At 37.8% G+C, this 27,184-nt stretch overlaps 2 protein-coding genes and 1 long non-coding RNA gene across 5 annotated transcripts; 2 read left to right on the top strand and 1 right to left on the bottom strand.

Moving 5' to 3' along the window:
• LOC128514031 (uncharacterized) lies at nt 1-24,622 on the bottom strand. Its single transcript, XR_008356428.1, has 3 exons — nt 24,382-24,622; nt 6,835-6,966; nt 1-513 (listed from the first exon to the last, which is right to left on the bottom strand). It is a non-coding gene; the product is annotated as an uncharacterized LOC128514031 (long non-coding RNA).
• Nucleotides 6,005-17,154, top strand: rpz (rapunzel). 3 transcript variants are annotated; one of them, XM_053487668.1, is made up of 3 exons: nt 6,005-6,577; nt 9,720-9,796; nt 15,866-17,154. In XM_053487668.1, the coding sequence occupies exon 3, from the start codon at nt 15,888-15,890 to the stop codon at nt 16,569-16,571; it is 684 nt and encodes a 227-aa protein (XP_053343643.1). In that variant the 5' UTR covers nt 6,005-6,577; nt 9,720-9,796; nt 15,866-15,887; the 3' UTR covers nt 16,572-17,154. The 3 variants fall into 3 exon arrangements, with proteins under 3 accessions (XP_053343643.1, XP_053343645.1, XP_053343644.1); XM_053487670.1 differs by lacking the exon at nt 15,866-17,154 and adding an exon at nt 14,246-15,357 and having other exon boundaries at nt 6,029-6,577; XM_053487669.1 differs by lacking the exons at nt 6,005-6,577; nt 9,720-9,796; nt 15,866-17,154 and adding exons at nt 12,634-13,395; nt 14,246-15,357.
• Nucleotides 24,623-24,738: 116 nt separating the features above from the next.
• On the top strand, nt 24,739-27,125 carry LOC128514379 (protein rapunzel-like). Its single transcript, XM_053488213.1, has 2 exons — nt 24,739-24,860; nt 25,461-27,125. The coding sequence occupies exon 2, from the start codon at nt 25,463-25,465 to the stop codon at nt 26,654-26,656; it is 1,194 nt and encodes a 397-aa protein (XP_053344188.1). The 5' UTR covers nt 24,739-24,860; nt 25,461-25,462; the 3' UTR covers nt 26,657-27,125.
• The last annotated feature ends 59 nt before the right edge of the window (nt 27,126-27,184 follow it).

The following is a 27,184-nucleotide window of genomic DNA, read 5'->3' on the forward strand; positions in this document are numbered from 1 at the left end:
CTTAATTTAGGGTACACTTTTTTTTTTCTTTTATTTCAAATAATTCATATCTGATAATGACAGTACATCAATCTATATGAGCTAGTCTGTTATTTGTTATATATAGCTATATTAATAAACAGCTATGTGAGCAATACAGAATGAGATCATTTCATCTGAATCGACTCTACCTCGATCAGCATCGCTCCACGGCGCTTTCTTTGGAAGTCCACCTAAATGGAAATACAAAGACACAAACATGATTCAAGAAGCACACAAGCTAGACATCACTTATCCAAATTAAGCAAACATAGTTTTGTAAATATCTTGAGAGCACATTCCTGTTAAAAACACCCTCGGGCCAGGATTGTCCATTTTCTTAACCCGACATTAAAACCTTAAGAGGTGTTCCTTCGAGGAAAGGCGTTCCCTCATTCCCTCTTGTTTTTCTCATCCCATGTCCATCTCATAAACACCCGAGGCTGTGATCAGGACCGGGTCCGTTATGGTGATCAGCATGACGTGCTGTTGGAGCTGTAGAGAGTGGAATTAAGTTCAATTAACTACAGTATCAGATTTATGAAAAACAATCGACCTACATGGAGCCTTTGTTGTTGATCGAGTTGTTGGTTTATTTAAGTACACATTCGCCATCATGTAAACAGAAGGTTTAAGTTATAGCAGATACAATGTCTGTATTAACAGATAAACACCGTTTTTCTGACTTTGATTAACTTTTCTGACTTAAATTTTATTTGCATGCACACAGGATCATCTATAACAAAGTATTTTTGCTGAAATATATTCTATATTTCCTTTTTTAAAATCTTTTAACTATTATTAGCATTTTCCTGGATTTGGAGCCATGATGCATTGCAGTATTTACAAAAGAAAATTAAGCTACAACACTAAGCGAATCTGTTATAACCCAACAATTGTGACCGGACATTTTGACATTTATGCTTTCTAACAATGTTGTGACTCATGAAAACCATGCACAAAATATTTAACAGTTTTTTTCTCACATTTTCCTCAAAAGTTCCCAATTGGAGATATCTAATTTTGCACTGAAAAATTGTCTAAAAAGCTTGACCAGGGACTGTGGATGAAACCAGAATATTTGACTGCCTTGGAGAGTAAAAGAAGTTCCAAAGAACCTGTTCTCACTCACTCATCATCTATACCGCTTTATCCTGTATTCAGGGTCGCGGGGGCCTGGAGCCTATCACAGGAGGCTTAGGGCACGAGGAGGGATACACCCTGGACAGGGCGCCAATCCATAGCAGGGCACACACACATACACTCACTCACACACTACGGCAATTCGGGAATGCCAATTAGCCTAATCTGCATGTCTTTGGACTGTGGGAGGAAACCCGAGTACCCGGAGGAAACCCACCAAGCACGGGGAGAACATGCGAACTCCACAGAAACGGGAATCAAACACAGACCCTGGAGGTGCAAGGCGACAATGCTAACCACTACAGCACCGTGCTGCCCAAAGAACCTGGAATAATCATTTCATTTCAAGAACAAACGGTTAAATACACTCACCTAAAGGATTATTAGGAACACCTGTTCAATTTCTCATTAATGCAGTTATCTAATCAACCAATCACATGGCAGTTGTTTAAATGCATTTAGGGGTGTGGTCCTGGTCAAGACAATCTCCTGAACTCCAAACTGAATGTCAGAATGGGAAAGAAAGGTGATTTAAACAATTTTGAGCATGGCATGGTTGTTGGTGCCAGACGGGCCGGTCTGAGTATTTCACAATCTGCCCAGTTACTGGGATTTTCACGCACAACCATTTCTAGGGTTTAAAAAGAATTGTGTGAAAAGGGAAAAACATCCAGTATGCGTCAGTCCTGTGGGCGAAAATGCCTTGTTGATGCTAGAGGTCAGAGGAGAATGGGCCGACTGATTCAAGCTGATAGAAGAGCAACTTTGACTGAAATAACCACTCGTTACAACCGAGGTATGCAGCAAAGCATTTGTGAAGCCACAACACGCACAACCTTGAGGCGGATGGGCTACAACAGCAGAAGACCCAACCGGGTACCACTCATCTCCACTACAAATAGGAAAAAGAGGCTACAATTTGCACGAGCTCACCAAAATTGGACAGTTGAAGACTGGAAAAATGTTGCCTGGTTTAAAGAGTCTCGATTTCTGTTGAGACATTCAAATGGTAAATTTTTTTTTGACGTAAACAGAATGGTGGTGGTGGTGTAATGGTGTGGGGGATGTTTTCTTGTCACACTTTAGGCCCCTTAGTGCCAATTGGGCATCGTTTAAATGCCACAGGCTACCTGAGCATGGTTTCTGACCATGTCCATCCCTTTATGACCACCATGTACCCATCCTCTGATGGCTACTTCCAGCAGGATAATGCACCATGTCACAGAACTCAAATCATTTCAAATTGGTTTCTTGAACATGACAATGAGTTCACTGTACTAAAATGGCCCCCACAGTCACCAGGTCCCAACCCAATAGAGCATCTTTGGGATCTGGTGGAACGGGAGCTTCATGCCCTGGATGTGCATCCCACAAATCTCCATCAACTGCAAGATGCTATTCTATCAATATGGGCCAACATTTCTAAAGAATGCTTTCAGCACCTTGTTGAATTAATGCCATGTAGAATTAAGGCAGTTCTGAAGGCGAAAGGGGGTCAAACACCGTATTAGTATGGTGTTCCTAATAATCCTTTAGGTGAGTGTATATACCATATGTACAACATATTAATTTACTCAAGCGATTTATTGTTTAACTATCCACTCGTATTGATGCAGAATTAAAATCTACTGTGTATACTATAAAATCCTGATCCTGATCTAATCAGCACTACCATCTAAAAACTTCTTTTTTTACTTACACACTTGTATTAAAAAAAAAATCATAATTTTTATTTGATAAAAGATTTTTATCACATATTTTATTTTCTCTAATTTATCATTGTTCTTTTCGGTTCCTTTTTATTGTAGCAGTTTAATTTTACAACAAAACTTGTGCATATGTCAAGATTGTGACAGATTGTCATCCTTACATTCATTTGATCAGCCTAGTTTTCTTTCCCAATTTGACGTAAACATTACATTTAGGTTGCAGTATAATAATGTTAAAAGGTAATAGAATAATAAATTAGCTTAATATAGCAGGATAAGAAATGTACTGGTTACAGGTTGTTCCCTTATTCGTTTTTTTTTTTTTTTTATTTGCATAAAGCCTAACAATGCCAGGATGCTTTGGACAGGTGGCCAGGTGTTTTTGAGCTGAGGTTGATTAACCAGTTTAAAGAAATTATAATTTGTATTTGCTACGCTTGGAAATATTCTCAGTTGTAAAACTTATCATTAAAATTTGGTCAGGAGAAATGCTGAAATAGAGTATTTACTGCAATGCTGCACTGAGGTGTAAAAAAATAATTCATTTCCGAATAAAACTCATACAGTTTAGTAAGCATGACATCTACAGAGTGATGTAAACACCATGCTGCCTTTATTTTAGGAAGTTAATTTGCATCTTGCTAACGGTTCATGAATTGGTTAAACCAGCAGGGTAAGTATAAAACCTAGGGATACGATTTGCACACAGCAGAGTAAGTAAACATGGGGCTTATTATAATGATTAGTGTTGTTGCCTTGAACCTCTAAAGTTGAGGGTTTAAATTTATCCTCCAGCCTGTGTGTGTGGAGTTTGCATGCTTGGTGTGTTTTCTAGGTGTCCATCAATGTTCAAGGACACATGTTGCATTGATTGATTAATGTTACAAATTGCACATAACGTATGAGTGTGTCTGTACCTGCGCCTTGTGCCCTCCCTAGGATAGGATCCTCCACCAGTATCCCAAAAAGGGAATAATAACAATAATAATAATAATAATAATAGTAGTAGTAGTAGTGGCATGATGGCTTAGTGGTTAGCACTGTTGCCTTGCACCTCCACCTTCCTGCCTCGGGTGCATGGAGTTTGCCTGCTCTCCACATGCTTGAAGGGTTTCCTCTGGGTGATCCGGGTTTAATCCCACAGTCCAAAGACATGCAGATTAGGCTAATTGGTGTTTGCCCATAGTGTGTGAGTGTTGACCAAAGGTCTTACCACGATGATAAAAATGGGAATGAATATAATGGCCATACATTGTATGATCACAGATCTTACAGAGCTTCCTAGATGGATGGACAGTGGTTTAGTGTTTAGCACTGTCGCCTTGCACCTATAGGGTCTTGCTTCGAATCCCGCCTCAGGTCTACTGTATGTGCATGGAGTTTGCATGTTCTCCTCATGCTTGGTGGGTTTCCTCCCACAGTCCAAAGACATGCAGGATAGGATAATTTGTTATTTCCAAATGGCCCGTAATGTGTGAATGTTGACCGGCCGTAAAAATTGGAATAAATACACTGGTAATCACCATTGTCCCTAGCTGGACTACAGAGATTCCTCGATAAATGGAGAGATGGAATTATTATTAATAATAATAACTATTTATTTATTTATAAAAAAAATTATATATATATATATATATATATATATATATATATATATATATATATTGATAGCATTAAACTGTATTTTAATAAAACATAAAAATAGATAGAAAGATTGCAATTAGGATAAAATATCTAAAAAAAATCTGTATTTTTATTATCTATTTTCGTGATTTCTCCCCTAATGTTATTATCTACAAAAAGGTCTAATGGTTTCTATGATCACACACACACATTACATATAATAAACGTTTTCCTTTAAGGCCACATCTGATCATCTGTTATTACTGTAAATCTCGCGCAGCTGTAACGCAGTAATCGTGAACGCGCGTCTCACGGTCACGTGAGCACTGACCTCGTGGTTTGGCTTTTTGATGTCTGCTGTAATACTGATGAGGGAATATTCTCTTGTGCACGTGTTCGTTATCGACGCATCTAATCGACAGATTGCACGACTCATGATGCGCGTGTTAGGATGCGCTTGCGTTGCGCACGTGGTTCCTCGGGAGCTGCGCACGCACCTGCTCCCCTTTGTGTTGTCCTGGTCTTGTCTGTTTTATGCCCAGTATTAATGGATATATGCTATACACCATAACATAATTGGGCGTTTTTTGTTTTATTATTATGCCAATTACTCACCAGAATAACGCGCTTTATATTCCTCCAGCTCGGATGTCCATGCACACTGCACAAACAACCAGGTTGGAGCTTGCAATTTGAAGTTTAACCCATTTGTGTGTTTACTATGTTTAAGTGGCTGCGGTGAGGGGAGTCTTTAGGGACGTATAGCCTGGAGGACGTGTCCAGACTCGCACGTTTTCCCCCTCAGATGTAGACCATCCTTGGAATTCCACGTGCAGAAAATGTCTGTGTGGTGTTTTTTTTTTTTTTTACTTGCATTTAAATGTAAAAAAATAAAAATAAAATACTCCTGAGAAAGGGTTTGGTCTGGATCACGACGCGCGCCATGATGCGTTATACTGTAATGCGCCTTTCTTCATTATTCATTCTTTCTTAATTCTAATACAAGTAATACGCGTGCAGCTTCCCGGAAAAACAATAGGCTAAATAGGCAAAAGAAAAAAAAATTACAAATAATATAATATATACATATATACGCAATTAAAAGCTGTGCACAAAAAACGCAGAAGGTTTAAGCGCGTTCTTTTTGGGTACGTTACCATCACAGCTGATCTCCCCATAACGCATAATTAATCCTGCTAAATAGCCTAAGTAACACATCCAGACGACTTTTTTTCTTCCTAATTTAGATTTTTTAAATTAATAATATATTTAATCATGATTTTTGGTCAGCTCACTGCTGTAAATCCTAACCTAACAAAATCACACTAACTGAATACCATATAAAAATACCTATAAATAAATAATTTATAAGCCCAGAACAGATCAGACACCCAAAATCTCTCTTCTGGTAAGTCTAAAAAACATTGTAAAATTTTTCTACTAAAGAAAAATCCTTGTGCTGTGCTTGTTTTGGGTAATAATTAGGTCCTTGTTTGTGGATACACACCTGCACGTTTGGAGAGAGGCGCGCCTGTGCGTCAAGAAGCTCCTGCGCTCTTTGTGGATATCCTCAATTTCTTTAACTTTTCCCTTTGGTTTATTTAATTAATTTCTACATATATACCCCACTCTAAAGTTAATTTTCCCCCCTTTATTAAAACCTGACTCTTTGGAGCAAGTGGCAGCATCTGGCAAGCTCTCAATAACCCTTTTTACACTCTGTGCGCCTACAGCTGTCTCCATAGAGTCAGCTGCTTCTCTGTAAGGGCTATTTGAATGTTGGGAGGCTGGAATATTTGAATGTCACTAGGGGAGAATGTGGGTAGTCTGAGGAAGGGGCTGCATAATAAATGGTTGTACATGTACCATTTTTGGGGGGCAAGTAGTAGCTTGTGTGCCTGTGGTGCCTAATGGGACCATTTGGACCCACCAGGGTTTTCCATAGGGCAAGAAAATGGTATGGTCCAATGTGAACACCCCTACACAGAGATCTGACATGGAAGTGGCCCTTTTGCAAGGATTGCTGGGAAGAAGAACTACAGTCGAGATTTGGACCTTGGAGAGGAAGGTAGCCCTCTACAAAGGTAAGAAGAGCTGTCTTGGCCAATCCATAGGCCACCAGTGGATGGATGGGGTTATTGGAAGGTGTTATGGCTCATATTTATGTCTGTGGATGTGTTATATTGGATTATTATGGGTTGAAAATAAAAGTAAAGAACATTAGGCTGGGCACAAACAAGGAAATATGGAATGGCTGCTAGGGGGAGCTATAGCTGAGCTATGAGATAGGCTGGGTGGCTGCTGTGCTGTGGAGAATATGTGGGCCATTTTCAATACTCACATTGTTAAATACAGACAGGAAAGCCTTGTAGTGTGTTGTAAATGCATAGTGAAGAAGTTATTCCAGTTTTTATTTCTTGGTCTGAGGTCTTCTGGCCAATGCAATGGCTAATATTAGCAGCCAGGCTATGCTCTGTAAAAGAAGGAGATAAAACCGTTAAAAAAGTACTACATAAAGAAGGAGAGACTCTCACATGGAATATATCAATGCAAATAATGTCTCATGTGCACTTTGTGTAACTTTGCTTGTCAAATAGATGGTATTTACTCCCAGTGTGTGTGTTGACAGAGAGCTTTTAAAGATGGCCGCTCTCTGAGGAGTGAAAGTATCCGAGGTTGCTTACTTCCTGACTCATTCATGCCGAGTTTAACAGCGGCCTCAAGGTTGAGGGTTAAAAAACGTGCACCGAAAACAATAAATTAATTGATTATATAAGGAATAATGCACATATTTAAGGCAGGGAGATTGTGTATTTAAACCTATTGAACTTATTGTACAGACGAAAAACTTGTTTGTGAGTTGATTTTGACAGACTGGGTGTGTGCGGTGTGGGTGTGTGTGTGTGTATGTGGGGGGGGGGGCAGTAGTGTACACCTTGGTCTAGAGTGTGTGGTTTTAAGGTTTCACATGCATGTAAACACACAAATAATCTATTATCTAGTCTGCAAAATGTAATGCTGTAGTGATCATTAAGTATTATTAAAAATGAATGTTTTTTAATCACTTTTATATAATATTAATATTATTCTTTTGCATTATCTTCCTACACCCCCCCCCCCCCCCCTCCCAAAAAAAAAGGCTTTAAAGAACAGTTTAAATATTATATACGTTTGCTTTGGTGATGCAGATTCCTTTTTCAAAGAATATTATGTCCTCTTTTATATATTTATATAAATATATATATTTTTTAATTAAACTTACATTTTTTTTAACTATTAACCCTTTCCTCACCTAGCAATCATGATTGGTTGTTATAAAACAGGAAAACCTGAAGGAAAACAGGAAATTCCTACGACTACAGAGTTATAAAACTTCATTTTAGCTGAACACACACAAATATAAAACAAAAATAAAAAAAAGAAGTAATAAACAAAAGAAGTAATAAACTTGGTGATCGTTCATTCATTTAAGACAAAGGCTAAATTGACACCACAACATTCATCCTAAACTGTATTCAGTGCAATGAAAGGGTTAATCTGAGAACAAAACCTTTAAAAGAAGCAGATATAGAAAATTAAATAGAAAATAAAAAATCTATTCAGGCAAAAAATATTGTTTCCATGTTTGTAAGTCACATTAATCCACTGGTATTTACGAGAGCTGCATTTGTGCATCACTGGATCTAATTTTTACTTGGTGGCTAAAAGTGTCTGGGAAGTAAAGGGTTAAATTTGAGCTCAGGCCTTAAGGCACAGTGTCTTTTGTGTTTGTGTGACAGTTTGGTCATAAATTGAGAAAATGTAAATCACCGCCCCCTATGGTTTGCTTAGAGAACTGGCTTTGTTGCCAAAGCTGTATGGTGGCGTGAACAGATTTTAGCCAAAAAAGAAAAAAAGAATAGTGTGTCACGTGTGTGTCCTCAGTGAGTAAGTGATTAGGTGTGAGCAACAACCATTTTGACAGTGTTGGATTTTAACCATAAGCACACATTGAATCAGAGGGATCTCTGTGGTTAAAGCCCTGGACTATTGATTTGGAAGGTCCAAAGTTCAATCCTCAGCACCACCAAGTTTCCACTGTTGGGCCCCTGAGCAAGGCCCCTCAACCTTCTACTGCTCTGATGTATGGTAATAATAACAATAATAAAGTAAGTCGTTCTGGATAAGGGTGTCTGCTGAATTTATTTATTTATTTATTTATTTATTGCTTTTCACTAGTACTAGTTTTTCACTTTGGCTGTTTTTGCTGTTGGTAGGTCGATAAACCCAATTCTTTAATAATTAAACTGACTTTCACAATAATACTTTCACCTTTGGTATGCATACTGTAAAGTATGATGTTTTTAAGAATTTAAGTTTCATTTCTGTTTCTTTGGAAACACCTGTCACTAATACCAGAGAAAAAGCCTTTATAAAGGCCCGGATGTGTGTGCAATTACACAAACATGTGCAGAAGTTCACCACCTCACAAGAATGCCAGAATCATACCAGGCATTTTGGTGAAAGTAGTGAGAGAGCTAATGAACATATTTTAATGATGATCAGTCTTATAATTGATGGGTCTTTATTATTTAAAACCCCCAGGCTGGGCATTTTAACTTCGGGTTTCTGCTTTCTCTACTGTGAGTCAGTGATGATGTACTTCATATAGAAATATACAAATACATTTTTCATGCCATCTAATGCATTTGCATTTATATTACAAAAAGTTTTCTTTAAAATTTTTTAATTTTATAATTTTATTAAAAACAAAACAACTAAAAAGCAATATCAAGGATTTCGATGCACTTAATGTTAATGGTATGTTCTTGATATGTCAATTTCGATTCAACAATGTTTTTATTGATTTTTAAACAGAGACATTACATACAAAGTAAACGTGTAGTGTGTGTTCCAAGGCACACTTGTATAATCTGGATTTATAAACCCCTTACACACAGAGATGTCAATTTCTGATTGGTCATATAAACTTTAATCTAAATTTTTATTTAAAAAAGAAAAGAAAAAAACACTACTAGTATATTACTGATTTATGTATAGTAGTTTTTTTTTTTTTTTTTACTGTTGTTACTCACTAAAGTTTGTACTGTACTGTTTAAGATATTCAGAGGTTGAGTTTAATCTTCATTCTGCCATGTCCATTTTTGAACATAAATATATAATAACACTTTAACTGGCTATTAGTTATAACATGACCTTAAGTAACCTCTTTTTGTTTTCTTGCAGGAATTCTTCTTACGTGAAAAGACACTATTACTTTTGGAATTTCCTGTGAACACACACTCCCCAGAGAAGACTGCAACGTAAGGACCAACTTTTCACTAACCGAAACTCAGGGCCAAATCAGTCCCATTTCCTGTCAAAGTTTTAATGCAATACAGAAGTTTGATCTTTATACATATGAAAAATATACATAACATATTAAAATATTGACATACTCATAAGAAATCAAAAGAGTTTTGAATGTTTGTGTCTTTAAATGACAACTTAAAACATACTGTTTCTTCAGCACTTTAGTTAACCCCTAAAACCCCATCCCAACAGTGTTTGACTGATGTTACACAGTTAATAACCTACTATCCGAGTGTAAGGATCTATCCAGTGACGGAAACTTAAGCACTTTTGTAAGTTTCTTTGGATGAGCTCGTCTGCCAAATGTAAATTATTTATGTCAGGTAGAAAATAACTGGCACTCACAGCGTTAAACATGCAGGTATCGTCCTCCCTCATACTGGTGCTCGGTATCAGATTAATGCTGTAACGGCTGTCAGGTTGTAAGGCATCCATATACCCAACTGATCCACAAGATACATACATCACTATGTAGTAAATAAACTATATTACACCTTATTCCCATAAAGCACTTAACAAAAAAATTGAGATGTGTTCAAGTCAAACCGGGACTTGTAATGAAACCTGATTGACATTTACAATAAATAATAAATAGTGGAGTGATGAGTCTCTTAGCTGCAGTAAATCATTTGAATAGTGCAAACACTTTAATGACGATCCCATCCGAGGCTTAGAGCCCACTGCAGTCGTTACTATAAACATTAAGCAAGTAAATAACTTGTCATCAACTCGCAGAAGAGAGTCATCTGTCTAGCCATGTCCACATGTTTGGGCCATTAAAGGAGTCCCTGGGAGGCCGGTGTTTCAGATGTGATGCAGTCAGTCTGATCATGGCTCTAGCATACTGACAAAACCTTCTACACTGTATCCAAACATCAGTGAAACACTGGGATGAGTGCAGTGGGACGATACCTGCATGTTTAACGCAGGGGATTATATAGAGAAATAAAGGGGGTTATTTTTACTCTCAGAACTGTGTTCTGTTATTCTGCACAATCAAAAGTCTCGCTTTGACTTGAACGAGTCTTGCAGTCCACCATAATCGCAAATGTCCATGACAAAATCATGTCTAAAACCTCCTCTACATTTAGACAAATTATGGTTCAAGGGCTATTTATTTTAGGGTTACAGTATTTAAAAAAAAAGAAAAATGCAAATCACTTCTGGATTGTCACTGAGGGTCACTTTTATTGTACCGTATCACTAATCCATGCATTAACACCTTAATGAAATGCCTTATTTCCACATTATGAATATTTAAACCAGACTATAAAGGGGAGTCATGTTTATTTTAGGCTTAAAAAAATACATAAAAAAATAATAGTAATTGATATTATTTATGAGTTAATAATGATAATTAAAATTCCATTTCAGTTTCTTTTCTATTTCCTTGGAAAATATTCAGACAAGCCCATAATTAACACCTTTTGTATATATTATACCACAGACACATGCTTTATGAAGGTCAGGAATGGTAATCATACACACACCCCCAAACCACTGCCTTAAGAATTTCAGATGAGATCAAAGAAATGTCAGATTAATTAAAAACCTAATTAAAAATCATACTCTTTATTCAATGTAGGATGCGAGAGCTAAGAATAAAACAGTTTTTTTGACTTGCGTGCATCGCTACAAACTTGAAGGGGAAAAAATTGTGCATGCCCTTATGTTTGTCTTAATTACCTCCTCAATTAATTGAGCTGCGTATCACAATTTGTCTGTGTGGCAACTAATGTATTTTTATATAAATTATTATTTAAATTTATATGTTTGCATTTGAGGTGGGAAAGTGCTGCTGTTCCTGTATAATCCTGCAGGTGGTGCACTCTAAACTGGGAATAAAATAATTGCCAAGTTAGTTTAGAACTTAGAAATTAATATTGAATCGGGGTATTCATAAAATCATGATAATTATAGAATGGAAATACAAATCAAATCAGCACCCAGGTCTCGTGATAATATGGTATCGAGCAACCCATTGGTGATTCGCTTCACTACTAGTCCATGTAATAGAGGTAAAATGCAAACATGCCTATATTTTGCCTGATCTAAAGTAAATTCTAGTACAGGGAGAATAACTTTATTAAAAGTGATATTAAGTGATGCTGTTCATTTACTGCTGATGCTTTGAGCAGTCACGTGGATTTGACTTTACTCTCTTCACCCCATGATGTAGGAATTTCTTGTTAAGGTGTTGGCTTTTGTTTTATCTGGATTCACAAGCTCTAGTAGAATGTCGAATGTAGGGTGTTGACTGATGGCCTTGAAGAGGTAATTATTAGTGTATTATTAAATGAAAGAAGGGCTAATTAAAGAATTAGGAATGACTACTCTTATAATTCAGATAATTAGTTTGAAAGTTGTTAAAGACAACCTTTGTAAATTGCAGAGAAGCCAATGATCAGCGATTAAAACAAAGTCTTCTTCTGCCAAAAGAATAAAGACGACGACGCATTCTTTTTTTAATTTTAAGATTTTTAAAAACAATTAAATAGGCCTCATCATAGAATCTGCCATATTCCAAACAGTATGGATAATTAGAATAGTGATTAAAATGCTACAGTTTCCACCCTAAGCAATGGATTTGTGAATAATTATGTCAAAATGTCATCATGTCAGTTCCTCTTTTATACGACATTTAGAATCTGTTTTGAAATCTTCCACCATTACTCAAAGTGCTACCACAGTGCAATGTCATGTAATTACATCATCTTTAAAAAGGTGAAGTTCTAATAATATACCACGATGAAAAAAATTAAATAAATAAATAAATGAATAAAAAGTCTTATAAAAAAGAAGAAGAGAATCACAGTTTTTATCTGTCCACAAATTCTAGCTGCACATATAGTACAGCAGGTCATACAGGTTGCCATACTGTACCTACAATCCAAGCATTAAAACCTCATTAATAATACTTAAAACCTAGAGTTTGTCTAAACAGCAGCCGGGGACAGACTCTGTCTTTAGAGCTTGTCACAGTTGTTCTGGTGGGCAGCTGCACAGAATTCGATTGCAGTGTGAACAGCTGTCCAGCAGCTGCCGTGACAATGTGAACAGTGTTAAAGTATTCGCACCACATTCCCCAACCGTCAGCTCTTTGTTTACTTATCTATTCACACCGCACTTTCTTTTTTTATGTCGGTATCTGGACATTCTAGTTTCCTCTCAATGCCTCATCCAACAATGGCATCCATTTCCTGAACATTTTTCTCTAGACTGCTCCTTTCTCATTACGCACAGGTCTAAAAAGCGAATACATACTTCTGAATCGCTGCTAACCAATTGCAGCGCGGAGTGTGGCAGCCATTTCCTGAGCTGTAAGAAAGGACTGCGGAACGGCTGCATTTTTAACCCCCCCCTTCCTCCTTCTCTTCCTCCCCGCCCTAACCCAATGAGCATTGCTCAGATATGCGTCACTCCCTCACCCTGGCCATATATAGCAGAGAGGCAGGGGCGGTCTCTCCAGCCAGAGGCTGAGATAGTGGCTGCCTGCACGAAAAACACAGCAGCACCATTAGGAAGGGAACAGCTACAGACGTTAAAGCAGGTAAGATCCTTAGCTTGGGCCCGTTTTCTGTTTTCCTGTTCACTGTTTAATCAGCATGCCTCGTGTTAAGTCAGTTTGTTGTTACTGATCGAGCTTCGTGATTGGGGTTGAGAGCGTGAGCATCAGGGTTGTTTTCATTTTGAGCTAACCAGCTAAGCCTGACATTGGGCAGTGCTTCAGTGCAGCATAGACTCTAGATTAGGTAACCTAATTCATGGAGCTATGTATAAATATATTCTAAGGGCGTCATTCTCATATGGCAGTTCTTTCTCCGAATGTCTGTCACATGTTAAAACAGTGGGTAGAAGAAGGCCAGCTAATTGTTTGTGGTTTGGGATTACAAGCGATACAGTCTATGATTCACTGTTGAATGAAAATCAATCATATATGACATTAAAGTAGACTCTGTTTACACTTCAGGAAAGAAAGCCAACTGGCCTCCAGTAGCCTATATGATGCTTTATTTAAATCTGGTTTGGAATAAATCTATATAGACTTCCCTGATGGTTTAGAGTTAGATTTTCCATGAACAACTCCAGTATGTACTCTAATAATGATCGAATCTCGGATCAAATCTTGGCTCTCAAAGCTGATCCGTAATTATGAGTGTATTTTTTGGCACATTCTCCGCTTCTGTCCACGGTTGTTTCAGAACTGGACAGCAACCTTCTCCATCTGGATGGATGGTAACAGAAGTAGATAGTTAGATTATGAACATGATTATTGAAATATCTAACGTGTGTAGTGAATTATGGCTCAGATTTCGATAATTAATATTAGAAGTCAGTGGTTGTGCAATTCTCATTGGGGTTTTTAACTCATGTTTCCTTCTTTTTTTTTCCTTTTCCAGGGGACCAAGGGCTCGTTAGACATCAAAAAGCCAGCGACCCCTCTGCATCCATGGCAGACAAGGAGCAAATTAAACAAACTGCGGCCAAGGTGCTAGGTTATGTGGAGAAAGTGTCCTCCTTCGCCTCCTCCATCGATCCCCTGTTTGGCATCGTGACCTCGCTGGTTGGTGTAGTGAGGAAAGGCCTGGTCGAAGAGGAAGCCCATGAGCTAGACAAGGACTTTAAGAAGATTCATGCCAAACTGGAGAGCATCTCTCAGCAGAACAAGCACATGCTCCGCCAAATCCGCATCCAAGAAATCAACGAAACTTTTGGCAAGTACGAGGAGTACATCAAGCACCAATACGGTGCCTTCAACAAAATGGTCGAACGGGTCAGGACGCACCCTGACAATGCCGAGCACTACATGGAAGAATTTAAGGATACTTATGAAAAGGACAAAAGCGACCTGGGCTTGGACGTATTCTATCGAGGCATCACTGGAAAGAAGAATCTTTTTGCGAGGCCAATTCTGGACGTTTATTTAGAGCACTGCGACAGGGAAAGAAGGGTCATGGAGGCTAAATGCGGTCAACTGGCTCACCTTTTCCAAATCGGTCTCATGGCACTGATGGCCTACTACGCAGTCACGGAGGATGATGAGGATGAAGTCAGGGATAAGTGGACTCAAAGGGTCCTCGACATTCAGGCCAAGATGCAAGAAGCCCTGGACGAGTGTAACTAGTAGGAGTCATGCCAAATGCACTGAAAGGTTGTTAAACCACAGCTGTCTTAGTTTCTACTGCTTTATAATGGAGACAATTATAAACAATCAATGCTATTTATATTATAGGCAATAAGAAAACAGTTTCTTTCTATTCTTGTATTGTTTTTGATGCCTTTTTTTGGCTTAGCACTTAAAATTCCAATCATTTTTTATTCACTTTGAGGAGGTTATGCAAGAACTGTTACATGATATATAAATGTTAGGTGTTGCTGAATGGATAGTCATGCAAGCTGGACTCGTGTATTTCATTTTTTTAATTTCTTCACTTTGCCTGACTGTTTCCAATACATTGTAACTGTGGACCATACTGTGCAGAAATAAATATTTGTCTTTTCCAAGTAAAAATTCTGCCTTTTGTTTGATTGATTATTATCTTAGTTCGTCTATTAATGTAGTTGTTGTAAAAGTCTAAGAATACGTTTTGATATATTTTAAGGGAATGTAGCTCACTGAGCATTTCAGATACTCGCCATGGAGCAGAATGCAAATGAGTGTTTTGCATTCAGTCGGATACTGAAAGCTGCAGGCTTTACAAAGGATTGCGTTAGTGTCACTGCAGTATATCTAAGTGGATCTCTATAAGAAATAACCCTAAGGCGTTTCCAGGCTCTTGGCATATACATAAATATTCACCCCATGAACTTTTGTCTGGAGAAATAGGTTTAACAGGAATTACATTATATGACATTACATTAAAAAAATCTCTGAATTCTGTACTTCTCATAGAACCAAATATGTTCTACTACAATTTACTTTGTATGGTTTGTATTTGCAGTACATCACCTGTTTTGAAACAGACTGCGCCTGAATAAAGGTATAACATGGTTAAAGTATATCTTCTTCTCCTCGTCAGGCCAACGTTTCTCTTTTAGGTCATGGCTGACATTGAGATCTTGGAGGACCGAGACAAGCTGAAGCGAGGCCTGGTGAAGGTGCTGGAGTGTGTAGCCACCATCTCCTCAGCAGCAGCTGTGGTGAACCCCATCTTCGGTGTGGCAGGCTCACTGATCCGCGTCGTCCTGCACCACGTGGATGATGAGGAGATTCAGACTCTTCGACGTGAGTTCGGCAGCGTGAACCGAGCCCTGGATGAGCTTTCAGTGCAGAACCGTGGCACATTGCTCCAGATCAAGAAGGAGACATTGGACGGGCAGTACAGCCGTGTGGAGGAGAACCTACGCAACCAGTTCCGTAAGTTCATGGAGGTGGTGGAGGCACGGCCCGCGCACAAGGAGCGCAAGCGCGATGATTTCGAAGAAAGCTATGCCAACGACCTGGGCGACCAGAACCTGCACACGCTCTACGACGGTGTCATGGGCAAGCCCAAGCTCTTCAGCCGGCCCATCCTCGAGGTCTACATGACTCACTCTCAAGGAGATCGGAGGGTGATGGAGCGCCTGTGCACACGCCTCACCTACCTGTTCTGTATCGGCCTCATTGCTCTGATGGGTTACGCTGCCATCATCGGTGATGACGAAGAGGGTCTGAGCGAGGAGTGGGCTGAGAAGATGGAAAACGTTCAAGAGAGGATGCAGGAGGTGCTCCGGAGGTGCAAGTGATTTTTTTTCCCTGATCGAAAGAAACAGAGGACTCCTTATGTAGTTCATAGAAGTCTATGCTGTGTCTGATTAGGTCTTCTCCACTCACTTCTCTTTGTCATGTATTCGATATTCTCTAGGGCTTCACTGCTGTTCCTCATGGTGTTTCTTTTTTTTTTTTTTTTTTTAACTCACTCTCCTTATCATCCCCTCTGTTTTCTTAGATGCTGTCACATACACTGCCCCCTGGTGTAAGAACATGATAGTTCATTTATTTGGTACATTCTCATACATATAGTACATACAGTCTCACTCATTCCACCTGAGGATTTTTTCTTTATTGTTTAAAGAATACTTTAAAGCCAAAGATTTCTTATCGAAGTGGTAAGGGTTTGACAGCCAACTGCTGATTGATTGAGATTTGATTGATCTACAGTGTCCTTGGAGGGTTATACACCATTTTGATTAAATCCCCATCTGCATATAAATTTTAGTTATGAGATCATATTCATTTCTCATGTGATTAAGCTTGATAACCTGACCTTGTTTTATCATCACATCTATCAACTGGGCTGGATTGCTCATGTGAGCATTTTCAAATAGTTTGTGTTTTTTAAAAATATAAATATATATATATATAAATATATATATATATATATATATATATATATATATATATATATATTTATATTTTTAAAAAACACAAACTATATATATATATATATTTTTTTTTAGGGGTACCCCCCCCCCCCCTTTTTTTTAAGAAATAGCCATATGTGTGACTGTGGCTATTAAGAGACCGATTTTTGAAAGCCAATATTTCCCGTTAGTTAATGTTTAATATTATAAACAAAGCCTAGGCCTTACATAGAATCTTGCACTTTCAGCTTTATGGACATTGTAAAAGGAGTATGATGATGATGCCAGAACTTCAAGCTTAATATAGGACTGTATTTGCCCAATTTACACCAACATACAGTATACTATATTTCAAATCTTATATCACTAAACCAAAAACAATGTCACTCTTTACCGATTGTGTGTGTGTGTGTGTGTGTGTGTGTATTGTCACATCCACATCCAGCTGTTTGAGATTCATCCATTCAACAGAACTTCCTGTACTTCCTGTGGTTCTACTACAGCTTTTAAACAATCTAGAATGAAGAATGTCGTGCATCTGGTATTGTGAACACTAACTACTTCTTCTTCTTCTTTTTATTTTTTTATTTAAATAATCTGAACACTACTTAGGTTTAAAACTTTGGTTTCAATGTTGGATTACGGAGGAACACTCACAGCTTACACTACACGCTTCTGGTTTACAGCATGCCTTTGCTCATGTTAACATGTAAAAACACTAAAGCCTTATGAGACTAAACACTACAAACATCCCAAGTACATGTTTTTCTTTAAACCCATTGCAGTCTTGCGTTACTGTATCAGTATGGCATTCTATGTGATTTTACTTTGCGTTGGCTACACTACATGAGGTAGTACATGAGGTAATGGTCCCAGACTTGTTCTTAATGCTGCAACAGTGGAATAATATTGAGAGGTTTAAAAGTCTGAGGCTTTTTTTTTTTTTTTTTTACGTTTGGCCTCAAACACAATCCTCATAGTTTCTTGACAAGGACCAAACAATTAAATAAGAAAATCTAAAAACTTCAGGAAAGAACGTTTAAGCCTATTGTTACAGAAATATGTATTCTTTTTCAGATTTGTGCTCCAGTGTCTTGCTCATAACTGTACTTATACTTGCATTATATATCTGCAGCATCGATTTAGATCAACCTGCTTAAAGTACATGATCATCTTCCCTGGTCCATTTACTGAACCCTGCCATTAGTGCCTCCTGCATATATTACACTGTTCCTTATATCAGCTTTCACTTTCTTTTATAAATCTATTACTGCCTTTACTCGTCTGTGCACGTACATATTGAACAATTTGTAGATAACTTTGTCAAGCTTATATACGTTACTGAAATCTACAGACGCACTTATAAAATAAGAGAAGGTTATAGATCTTTTTTTTTTTTTTAATAAACAATTCATTGTCTCTGGACCAGAAACAATGAAAGGCATTGTAAAAATGAAGATGCTTTCCTGTTTTTCCTTTTGTTTAAAGATTTTTTTTAGTTGCTGATCAAAGATGTACATGAAAAAAAAAAAGTTATGCACTACCAATAAAGATATGGATGTACGAATGCAGAAAATGGCTTGGATTATTTTCCACAAGTACACATTAAAATGATCGTTTATCGTTTATTCTCTCTGTAATCAATTTTGGTTGAATTTAAAGCTTACATTTTGTTTTGGAACAATGAAGTGTAATACTGTGAATCGTGACTCAGCATTAAATTGCAACGTGTGACGTCAAACAAGCCGTACAATTCCACCTACTGCCACTAGATGCCGCCATTGTCTTTTCAACCACAAGTCTGCATCATATGCCAAGGCATATAGAGTAATGTACTGTACATATAAAACGAGATACTGTACACTTTTTATGACATGCAAGGGTTAAATCATTTAAAAAAAAAATACAAATTTCCACCCTGTAGTGTAAACATACAGCATTATATTTCTTAATAATGCATCATGATTTTTCAGCACTGCTCCTACAGCCAGTAGTCTTATTTAATATATTTAACACATTCATTTTTTTTGTGTTAAGCTTAGCTTTTAGAAGCTAATTAGCCTAATCTACATGCTTTTGGACTGTGGGAGGAAACCGGAGTTCTTGGAGGAAACCTAACAAGCATTGGGAAAACATGCACACAGAACCAAGGCGGGAACTGAACCCAGACCCTGGAGGTGCAAAGTAAAAGTGCTAATCGCTTATCCACCGTGCTGCCAAGCTTAACACTTTACCAGTTCATAAAAAAAGTAATTAAATTAATAGTTGCTACAAATAATTAATTAAAGGCGTAAAACCTGTGCCAAGTTGTTGTGCGGACTGGATATTCTGCTGTGGCGACCCCTTGCCGGAAGCAGCCGAAAGAACAACAACCTTTAACACTACCTCTAAAAATGTGGGGTCATTAGCAAACAGATAAAATTGCGTAAAATTAACGTCAGCATGTTTGCCACCTTTCCCTTATGCTGAGCCACTAATGAATCTTTCTAGCACTAGAGGTCAGTAAAGATGACAAAGATTGATAGCTAAAAAAGATAAAAATGGATCCTTATTAATTCTCAAAGAAATAACAGAAATGCAGAAAAAGGTCCAGACAATTTCACAGTCTGAGGCTTGGTCCGGAGATCAGGTTACTGTCATAATTCTCTAATATTTATATTAGTTTACTCAAGAGAAACATTCTTGTAGGTAGACTGATTACTTTAAATTGTAAGTGTGAATGGTGACATGCTATGGACAGGTGTCTTATTCGTCTTGGACCCAGTGTTGAACAAATTGGCCCCAGACTCAGCGTGCCCTGACCAGGAGAAAGCTAATTGGGACATACAGTGTAAGAAGTCCCTCTTACAGTAACTTTGTTTGTTTAGGTTTTGTTTGTTTGATGCTCTTTAATTAACAAAGAATTTTCTAAAAAGTTTCAACATAAGGAGATTTTTATGATTTTTACAAAAATAGTAAATATTACACATCACAATTACTAAAATAAGTAATAGTTAAATTAACTCAAGTTCAGAATGAAATGTGGCATCCTGTACTCATGTACCAGATATTTTAGTTATAATTATTTGTATTTTATAATTGTAATGAGCATTAATATACTGTTCTAAAACAGGAATAAAACATTAATGTCCTATTAGTCACATTATTAGTCCAAATGTGTTTTACAGCATTTTTTAAAGTAAAAATTCAAAGTGTCTTCCTATATTAGCAAATATTAACACAGTGCTTTTAATTATATAAAAACAGTATGTACAGACGCTGACAAAGTGTTATTCATTAAGAAGGAAACTAAACATATGGTTAGATATGACTAACCAAAGACATGAAAAAAAATCCTGGGGCTAAAATGGGAGAAAACCGGGCCTTTAATAGGTTATCTGCATTTTCAATAATAAAAAAAAATAAAAAATTAAAAAAGTATTTCTGAAAGCAGTTACATTTTTAGAGGAAATCTAGCACTCTGTACTGACCCCACAGTGACCTCTAGTGTCAATCTATGGTTACAGCTCTTTGCCATTACTTATTATTACTACTGTAATAAACTGCTTTAAATATTTTGCCTTTACTGAATTGCAGGACAGAATTAAGAAAACGAATGAAAAAAAATCAATGAATAAATAAAATAAACAAAAAACCTGCAGGTGTATAAAACAAAACAAGCCGTTTACTAACCCATATTGGTAGGACGAAGGCCTTTTAATAGACATTTTTATTTTTGGACATACGTTCTGACTTGACTCCAAAATTACAGACTTTAAAGTATATTCAATTACTGCTACAAGAAATTCAACATGCTCCATCTGTTACAATTTGGAATGACAGCAATAAATAAATAATAAAAAAAATCGCACAATCTATGAATTCACACAGTCACCTTAAGTTCTGATTGCAGCACATAAAGTGGGGGTCAGTTCATGTGTGAAAATGATTCCTCATGACCTTAACCACATGATCAACTTTTTTTTTTTTGGTCAGGGCAGTGTGTATAAAAGGTTTGTTCTCTCTATCAAGTTTGTTCTCTCTTTCACTGTGTAAGCGAACTTAAAAAAATATTTAGTAAGGAAATCTCTCAAGTTATACAGTCAAAACCACAAGGTTTGGTAAGTACCATGCCACCTTTAAATACTTTAGTACTTTGTATACATACTGTATGTCAATCAATTTAAGGCCATGGAGCTTTCTGAGTAAATACTTCCCAATTTTTCATGACATTACTAAGAAAGTTTTTACACAAAAGAATTTTACATGGTTATAAATAAAGTGCAAAAAAACCCCATACACAATGCATTACTGGATTGTCTTCAGTGACACTTCAGTAGTTTAATTAATACCTTTCAGTGGTTCAGCAACAAGGCCCACCCTTGTGCGAGGGATGGTGGGATAAATTAGTGTAAAAATGTGTATAGTGTCACACCAGTGTAGAAACCTGACCTCTAAATGTATTGACCCTTCTGGCAAATACTACAGAAAAGAGGTGAGAGAGAAGTGTTTGTCCTGATATTGTGCATCACAGCTTCTGGTTGGACAAATTAAAAGAACTAGGTCACTCGACTCAAGACCAGCGCATAAGCCTGTCTGAGTTGCACTTGTGAAACAACAACTAATCACTGATCACTAGAGGGTGTAATGGCATCCAAACATCACGGTTCAGTACCAACCTCGGTTTAGAAGTCACGTTCAGCATGGATAAATATGTTTTAAGCAGAGTAAAGAACTGAAACTTAATTCATTATGACTTTATGTACAAATATAAACTTATAATCACTTGTAAACAGTTGCAAACTGGCCATCATTTCCTAAACACATAAAGAATGCACCAAAGGCTCCAAAAATTATCTCTTTCTTAAAAAAAACAAACAAACAAAAACCATATGTCTAGGTATCTTGGTGAATGATATTGTTTAGGAACAGTAACACTAGCTATATCTATATCTTAATATTTGAAAGATGTTATATTAGCTTGAGGCATTCAGTTTCCCGCTTTGTCTTTTGAACATGTCTAGGTCAAAAAATGACACCTGACAAATTACAGCATTATATTTCACATAAACCTGTTCATCTGTCTTTACAAACCTGTAAATTCCATATATCTGAAATGATATTTAAATATATGGTCCTCAGTGACACACTGGTTGTTTATCTTGGCTGTTTTTTTTTTCTTTATATTGGTTTAAATTGTTAAACATGATTTTTTTTTTAAAATACACATTTATATTATCATATACAATCTAATTTAAAATGTATATAAAATAAGTTCAAACATTAATTCCAATTAACTAACTTAATAGAAAAAATTACCGGGCGCTACTTAAAGCTGGACTGTATTCGCTTAAACCACAGCCTGCACCAGACTGAACGTCATGTTCCAACAGTACAAATATGAATATGCATAGCATTACACCGCACCCGTTATTCATGACCGATGGCACATCAGTATCGTTCCAAATGGCCAATCACTGATCATCACTGCTCGAACAACCCAATCAAAGATCAGTTTTGTCCCTAATGAACAAGAACTGATGATAAATTACAGATCACTACTGGTCCAAATAACCAATCACAGTTTTGTTCCCCACCAAGAAACGCGGATCATTATTCTTCCCAATGACCAAGCTTTGATCACAAATCACCGATGACTATTGTTCCCAGTGACCAATCACACATCACAATTTGTTAGGACTGACCAATCACAGATCATTTTTGTTATCAGTAACTAATCAATACTCATTAATCATAGTTGTTTCAAAAGACCAATTACTGATCACTAATGTTTGTTTATCTGAACACTTGATAGAATCTGCATTCTTTGATAGAAATAATAGAGTTCTTATGAATGCGTAAAAAGCTTATTTGTGGTGCTAACCAGAATGATTACTGACTCTCACTTACTCACTCACTATACCACTATACTTTACTCATCGTCTATACCGCTTCATCCTGTATGCAGGGTCCTACAGCCTATCCCCGGAGACGTAGGGCACGAGGCGGGGTACACCCAGGACAGGGTGCCAATCCATCGCAGGGCACACACATCCATACACCTATATGCTCACTCACACACTACGGGCAATCTGGGAATGCAAATTAGCCTAATCTGCATGTCTTTGGACAGTGGGATGAAACCGGATAACCTGGAGGAAACCCACCGAGCGCGGGGAGAAAATGCAAACTCAACGCACACAGACCTTGAGGTGGGAATCAAACCCGGACCCTGGAGGTACGAAGCCACAGTGCTAACCACTAAGCCACCGTGCTCCCCAAGACAGATGAATAATTTATTATTTCCTGCCTTAAAAAAAAAAAAACTGAAGCAACGTTAGCTTCCTTTTTTCCTAAAGCTGGTTAGTTAGATATGAATATATAAAGTTTTGAGGAACGGATTTATTTTTTCTGAAACCTGACAATTTGCCAAGTTAATTACACAATGTACTCAAAAATCACAAAGTGTAGGATTTCAAAAGACAACAATGCAATACATTCCCCTAAGTCAGAAACACACTTTAAAACCCCTCTGACATTCCTCTCAAGGCCAGTAAAACAGGTTTGGGGGCCTGCGTTTGAGGAAGGTTACACAGAACATGCCTGAATGCTGATTTATTGATGTTAACCCATAATCACTATAAAAAAAGGAGACATGTAAAATCCCTCTGCCTATTTAGCTTCTAAAGGGAATACCGAAACATCAAGTAGTGTAATAAAATAAAAAATAAGAAAAAACACTTATAGTATGATAGTAGGTGAAGCATTATGTATCATTTATACTCTATTGTACATGGCAAGACTCATACGCTTTAAGATGTATTTATTCCATTAAAGGCCAAAACACTGACATATCAGACCTAATATTGCAATTTCATATCTATCTACAATTCTTTAAATTAGATGCTTGTGATCCTGTCGAGGTCAGGGTGGTGAGCCCAGCTCCTGTCGCAGGTTGAATAAATAATTGAGGCGTGACCTTTATGTGGAAACAATGTTTACATATAAATTTCAATACTTTTTTTTTTTTAATTCCTACTGATCGATTCTCAGCTCATCAAAAGAGAAAAGGCAAGTCTCGTGTGTATCCAGTCTACAATCTTTCCAAATATCCTGAGTATCACCATTATTCCCAACAGTGTGAAAAAGCATCCTAGAAATTATGACATCAGTTATCTGATATTTCTCCATCAATAATTCATCAAGCACCTACCTTTTTTGTGTGTGCTGGTGGGAGAATTATCAATGGAATGCGTGTGGCCGGTGGATCGGAGAAATGCTGCGCACCATGCGTAAATATCCTCCTCTCCAAGGATCACGACACAGCTCAAAGACAAGTGTTTCAAACAGAAAAACAAAAAGCAAACAAATTCAGACTTTAAAAAAAGCAATGAAAGACACGGTGTGTTAGTGAGGTGTGATTAAAGCAGAGAGAGGTTTTACCCGACTGTCACGAAGAGCTTCCCAAAAATGGCTCATGGCTCAGTGCGCACGACTCTCTCTCTCTCTCTCTCTCTTCCCCTCTCTCTCTCTCTCTCTCTCTCCCTCTTTTCCATACGCACCATTCCTCTCCGGATGCTTCCCCCTTAACACACGACTAAACCTGGAAAACTTAAGGGACCTTCCTTATTTCCTTTCTTTAAAGAAGGATTTGTTCCTGCTGAAACATTTGGATTTGTGACTCTTCATCAGGTAATGCCATCTCTCCTTCTGTTCTTATATTCATATCGTCCCTGCAGCTGAGGGGATTTTAAGGTGTGTCTCTTTGAAAGGGCCCTAGAATTGTTTTTACTTCTAAGGATATTTAAAAAAAAAAAAAAAAGAAGAAGAAGAAGAAGTGCAACAAATGTAACCAACTCATTTTTTTAAATATTGGTTTTCATTGAATTTTTTTTTTAAATAGGGCGAGCTAAAAATAGCACATTTCCCAGCCTACATGAAAGGTGGCATTTCCATGCGTCATTATTTATTTATTTGTCTATAAATAAATCTTTTTGTTTTATTTGGAAAACCTATTATTCCTCGAAAGTTCAGCTGATGCGTCATGCTTTTGATTTTTTATTTATACATCATATCACAAAATAGCATCCTAAACATAAATCTGACTTGTAGATATTTCTTTCCTTTTGTCCCTTTCTTAAGTGCTTTATCATCGCATCTAACTTACCATCGCATAAACTACTGAGTATCTTTCTTAAAAAAAAGAAAGAAATGTATTTATCACTGTAATAATGATTCCAGATGAACAAGACTGCATGTTCCTAATATCCTTTGCTTGGTTGTTGATTTCAGCCATGCCCAGTCCATTGGAGAAAGTGGTGGCACAGAAGAAGGAGGCCATCGAGGCTGTGATGGAGCTGTTCGAGAAAGGAGCCGAGGTCCTGGCTAGCACCGTCGGGGAGATTTTCCCGCTGTGTGAAGCCGCTGCGCCCGTCCTGAAGCTTGCTTTGGACAACGTTGAAAGCAAGGAGGTGTTCTATGTCAAGGAGCAGTTCTTAGTCGTGAGGAATAGGCTTGACGTGATCTCGTCGCAGCTCGAAGACATCAACCATGAGATACAGAAGGGGCGTGTCGATTCGCAATACTTTTCCGTGGAGGAGAACCTACGCAACCAGTTCCGCAAATATCTCGACATCTTGAATGCCAAGCCAGAGTTTCGGGAGGTCAAGAAACGTTTGTTCTTGGATCATTTCAGCAAGACAGGAGGAGAGAGGAACCTCTATGTACTGTACGATGCCCTGATGGGCACAAACACTTTTGGCCAGTCCATCCTGGAGGTGGTGGTGAGATATGAAGCTAAGAACAGGAGGGTCCTTGAAGACTTCTGTGTCCGTATGAAAGAACTCTTCTGCCTTGGGTTGATCGTCTTGCTGGGTCATTGTTCCCTCACTCAAGGTGAGGATATAGAGCAGGAGAAGATCTCTGAATGGAGCGAGAGAATCCAAGAGGTTGAAACCAAGATGAAGGCAGTCATTGAAGAATGTGTGACTTCATTTGCAGAGCAGGCACGTCTGGATGTCCAGAGGCTGGTCCAAGACAAAGAGGCAGGGAGTCTCGAAGACACAGCTCAGGAACTGCTCAATTTCCTGGTGAGGAAGTATGATTGGGTCAGGTGGTCTGTTCGCATTATTAACCACTCAGGAAGCAGCTACCGCAACTGGCGTGCTGGAGACAACTTCCAGTCCGTTACAGGACAGAAATGGTTTGATGTGCTGCAGGTAAACGACACCAACGTAGTCGTGTCTTACTGCAGCAATCCACAGCCTGTTCCCAAAGATAACATCCAGCAGTTGATGGACGGTCTGACAAAGAAGGGAGATGCGAAAGCTGTGGTGGAGAACCTGGAAAAGCATCTGTCTGGTTTTATGGTCCACGCTGTCAGCTGCCATAAACAGAGCTTTGCGGCTTGGAACTTTCCAGAAGAATGTCATTATTGGGAGATGGCCAAGAAGGGCAAGACTGTGGCTCTCTGTGTGCATTCAGATTAGCTGCCAGGTCAAGAGCTTAAATGAGATGCCTTATTGATTTATGGTCATTATAAACTGGACACTTTTAATCATAAGTATAAAAGACAAATAATTGATCCATACATGGTTGTATATGGCAATCCAAGAGGTTTCATAATCATAATATTCATAATCACTGTTTTGTCTTAATGTCCAGGACAGGGCTTAATACCAAAGTCATAATCCTCATTAAGTAGATAAAGGAGTTAACCACAGCATGCACTTTGGCATTATTGAAAAACAACAACAAAAGACTTCTTAAAGATTGGAATCCGCTAAATCTTACTTGCTATGTTACAAATGTCATGCTAGCATATTGTAGCACAGGAATTAGAGGAACGGATATCACGATACTAGAAAATCTTGACCCAGTCATTTGATCGAGTCTTGCCTTTTGCCCATTAAAAGCTATGCAGGTCACCTAGTCTTAGCGTCAGTCTAATTTTTGCAAGCCTTTCTTCACACTTCATCATCGTAAAATATGCTCTTTGTGCACTTTGTTAAAACCAA

The sequence above is a fragment of the Clarias gariepinus genome, chromosome 26, assembly GCF_024256425.1.
Source record: "Clarias gariepinus isolate MV-2021 ecotype Netherlands chromosome 26, CGAR_prim_01v2, whole genome shotgun sequence".
Taxonomy (NCBI): Eukaryota; Metazoa; Chordata; class Actinopteri; order Siluriformes; family Clariidae; genus Clarias; species Clarias gariepinus.

Coding starts and splice junctions, on each gene's coding strand:
- LOC128514379 (XM_053488213.1), top strand. CDS start 25,463: ATGCCCAGTCCATTGGAGAAAGTGGTGGCACAGAAGAAGGAGGCCATC.
- rpz (XM_053487668.1), top strand. CDS start 15,888: ATGGCTGACATTGAGATCTTGGAGGACCGAGACAAGCTGAAGCGAGGC.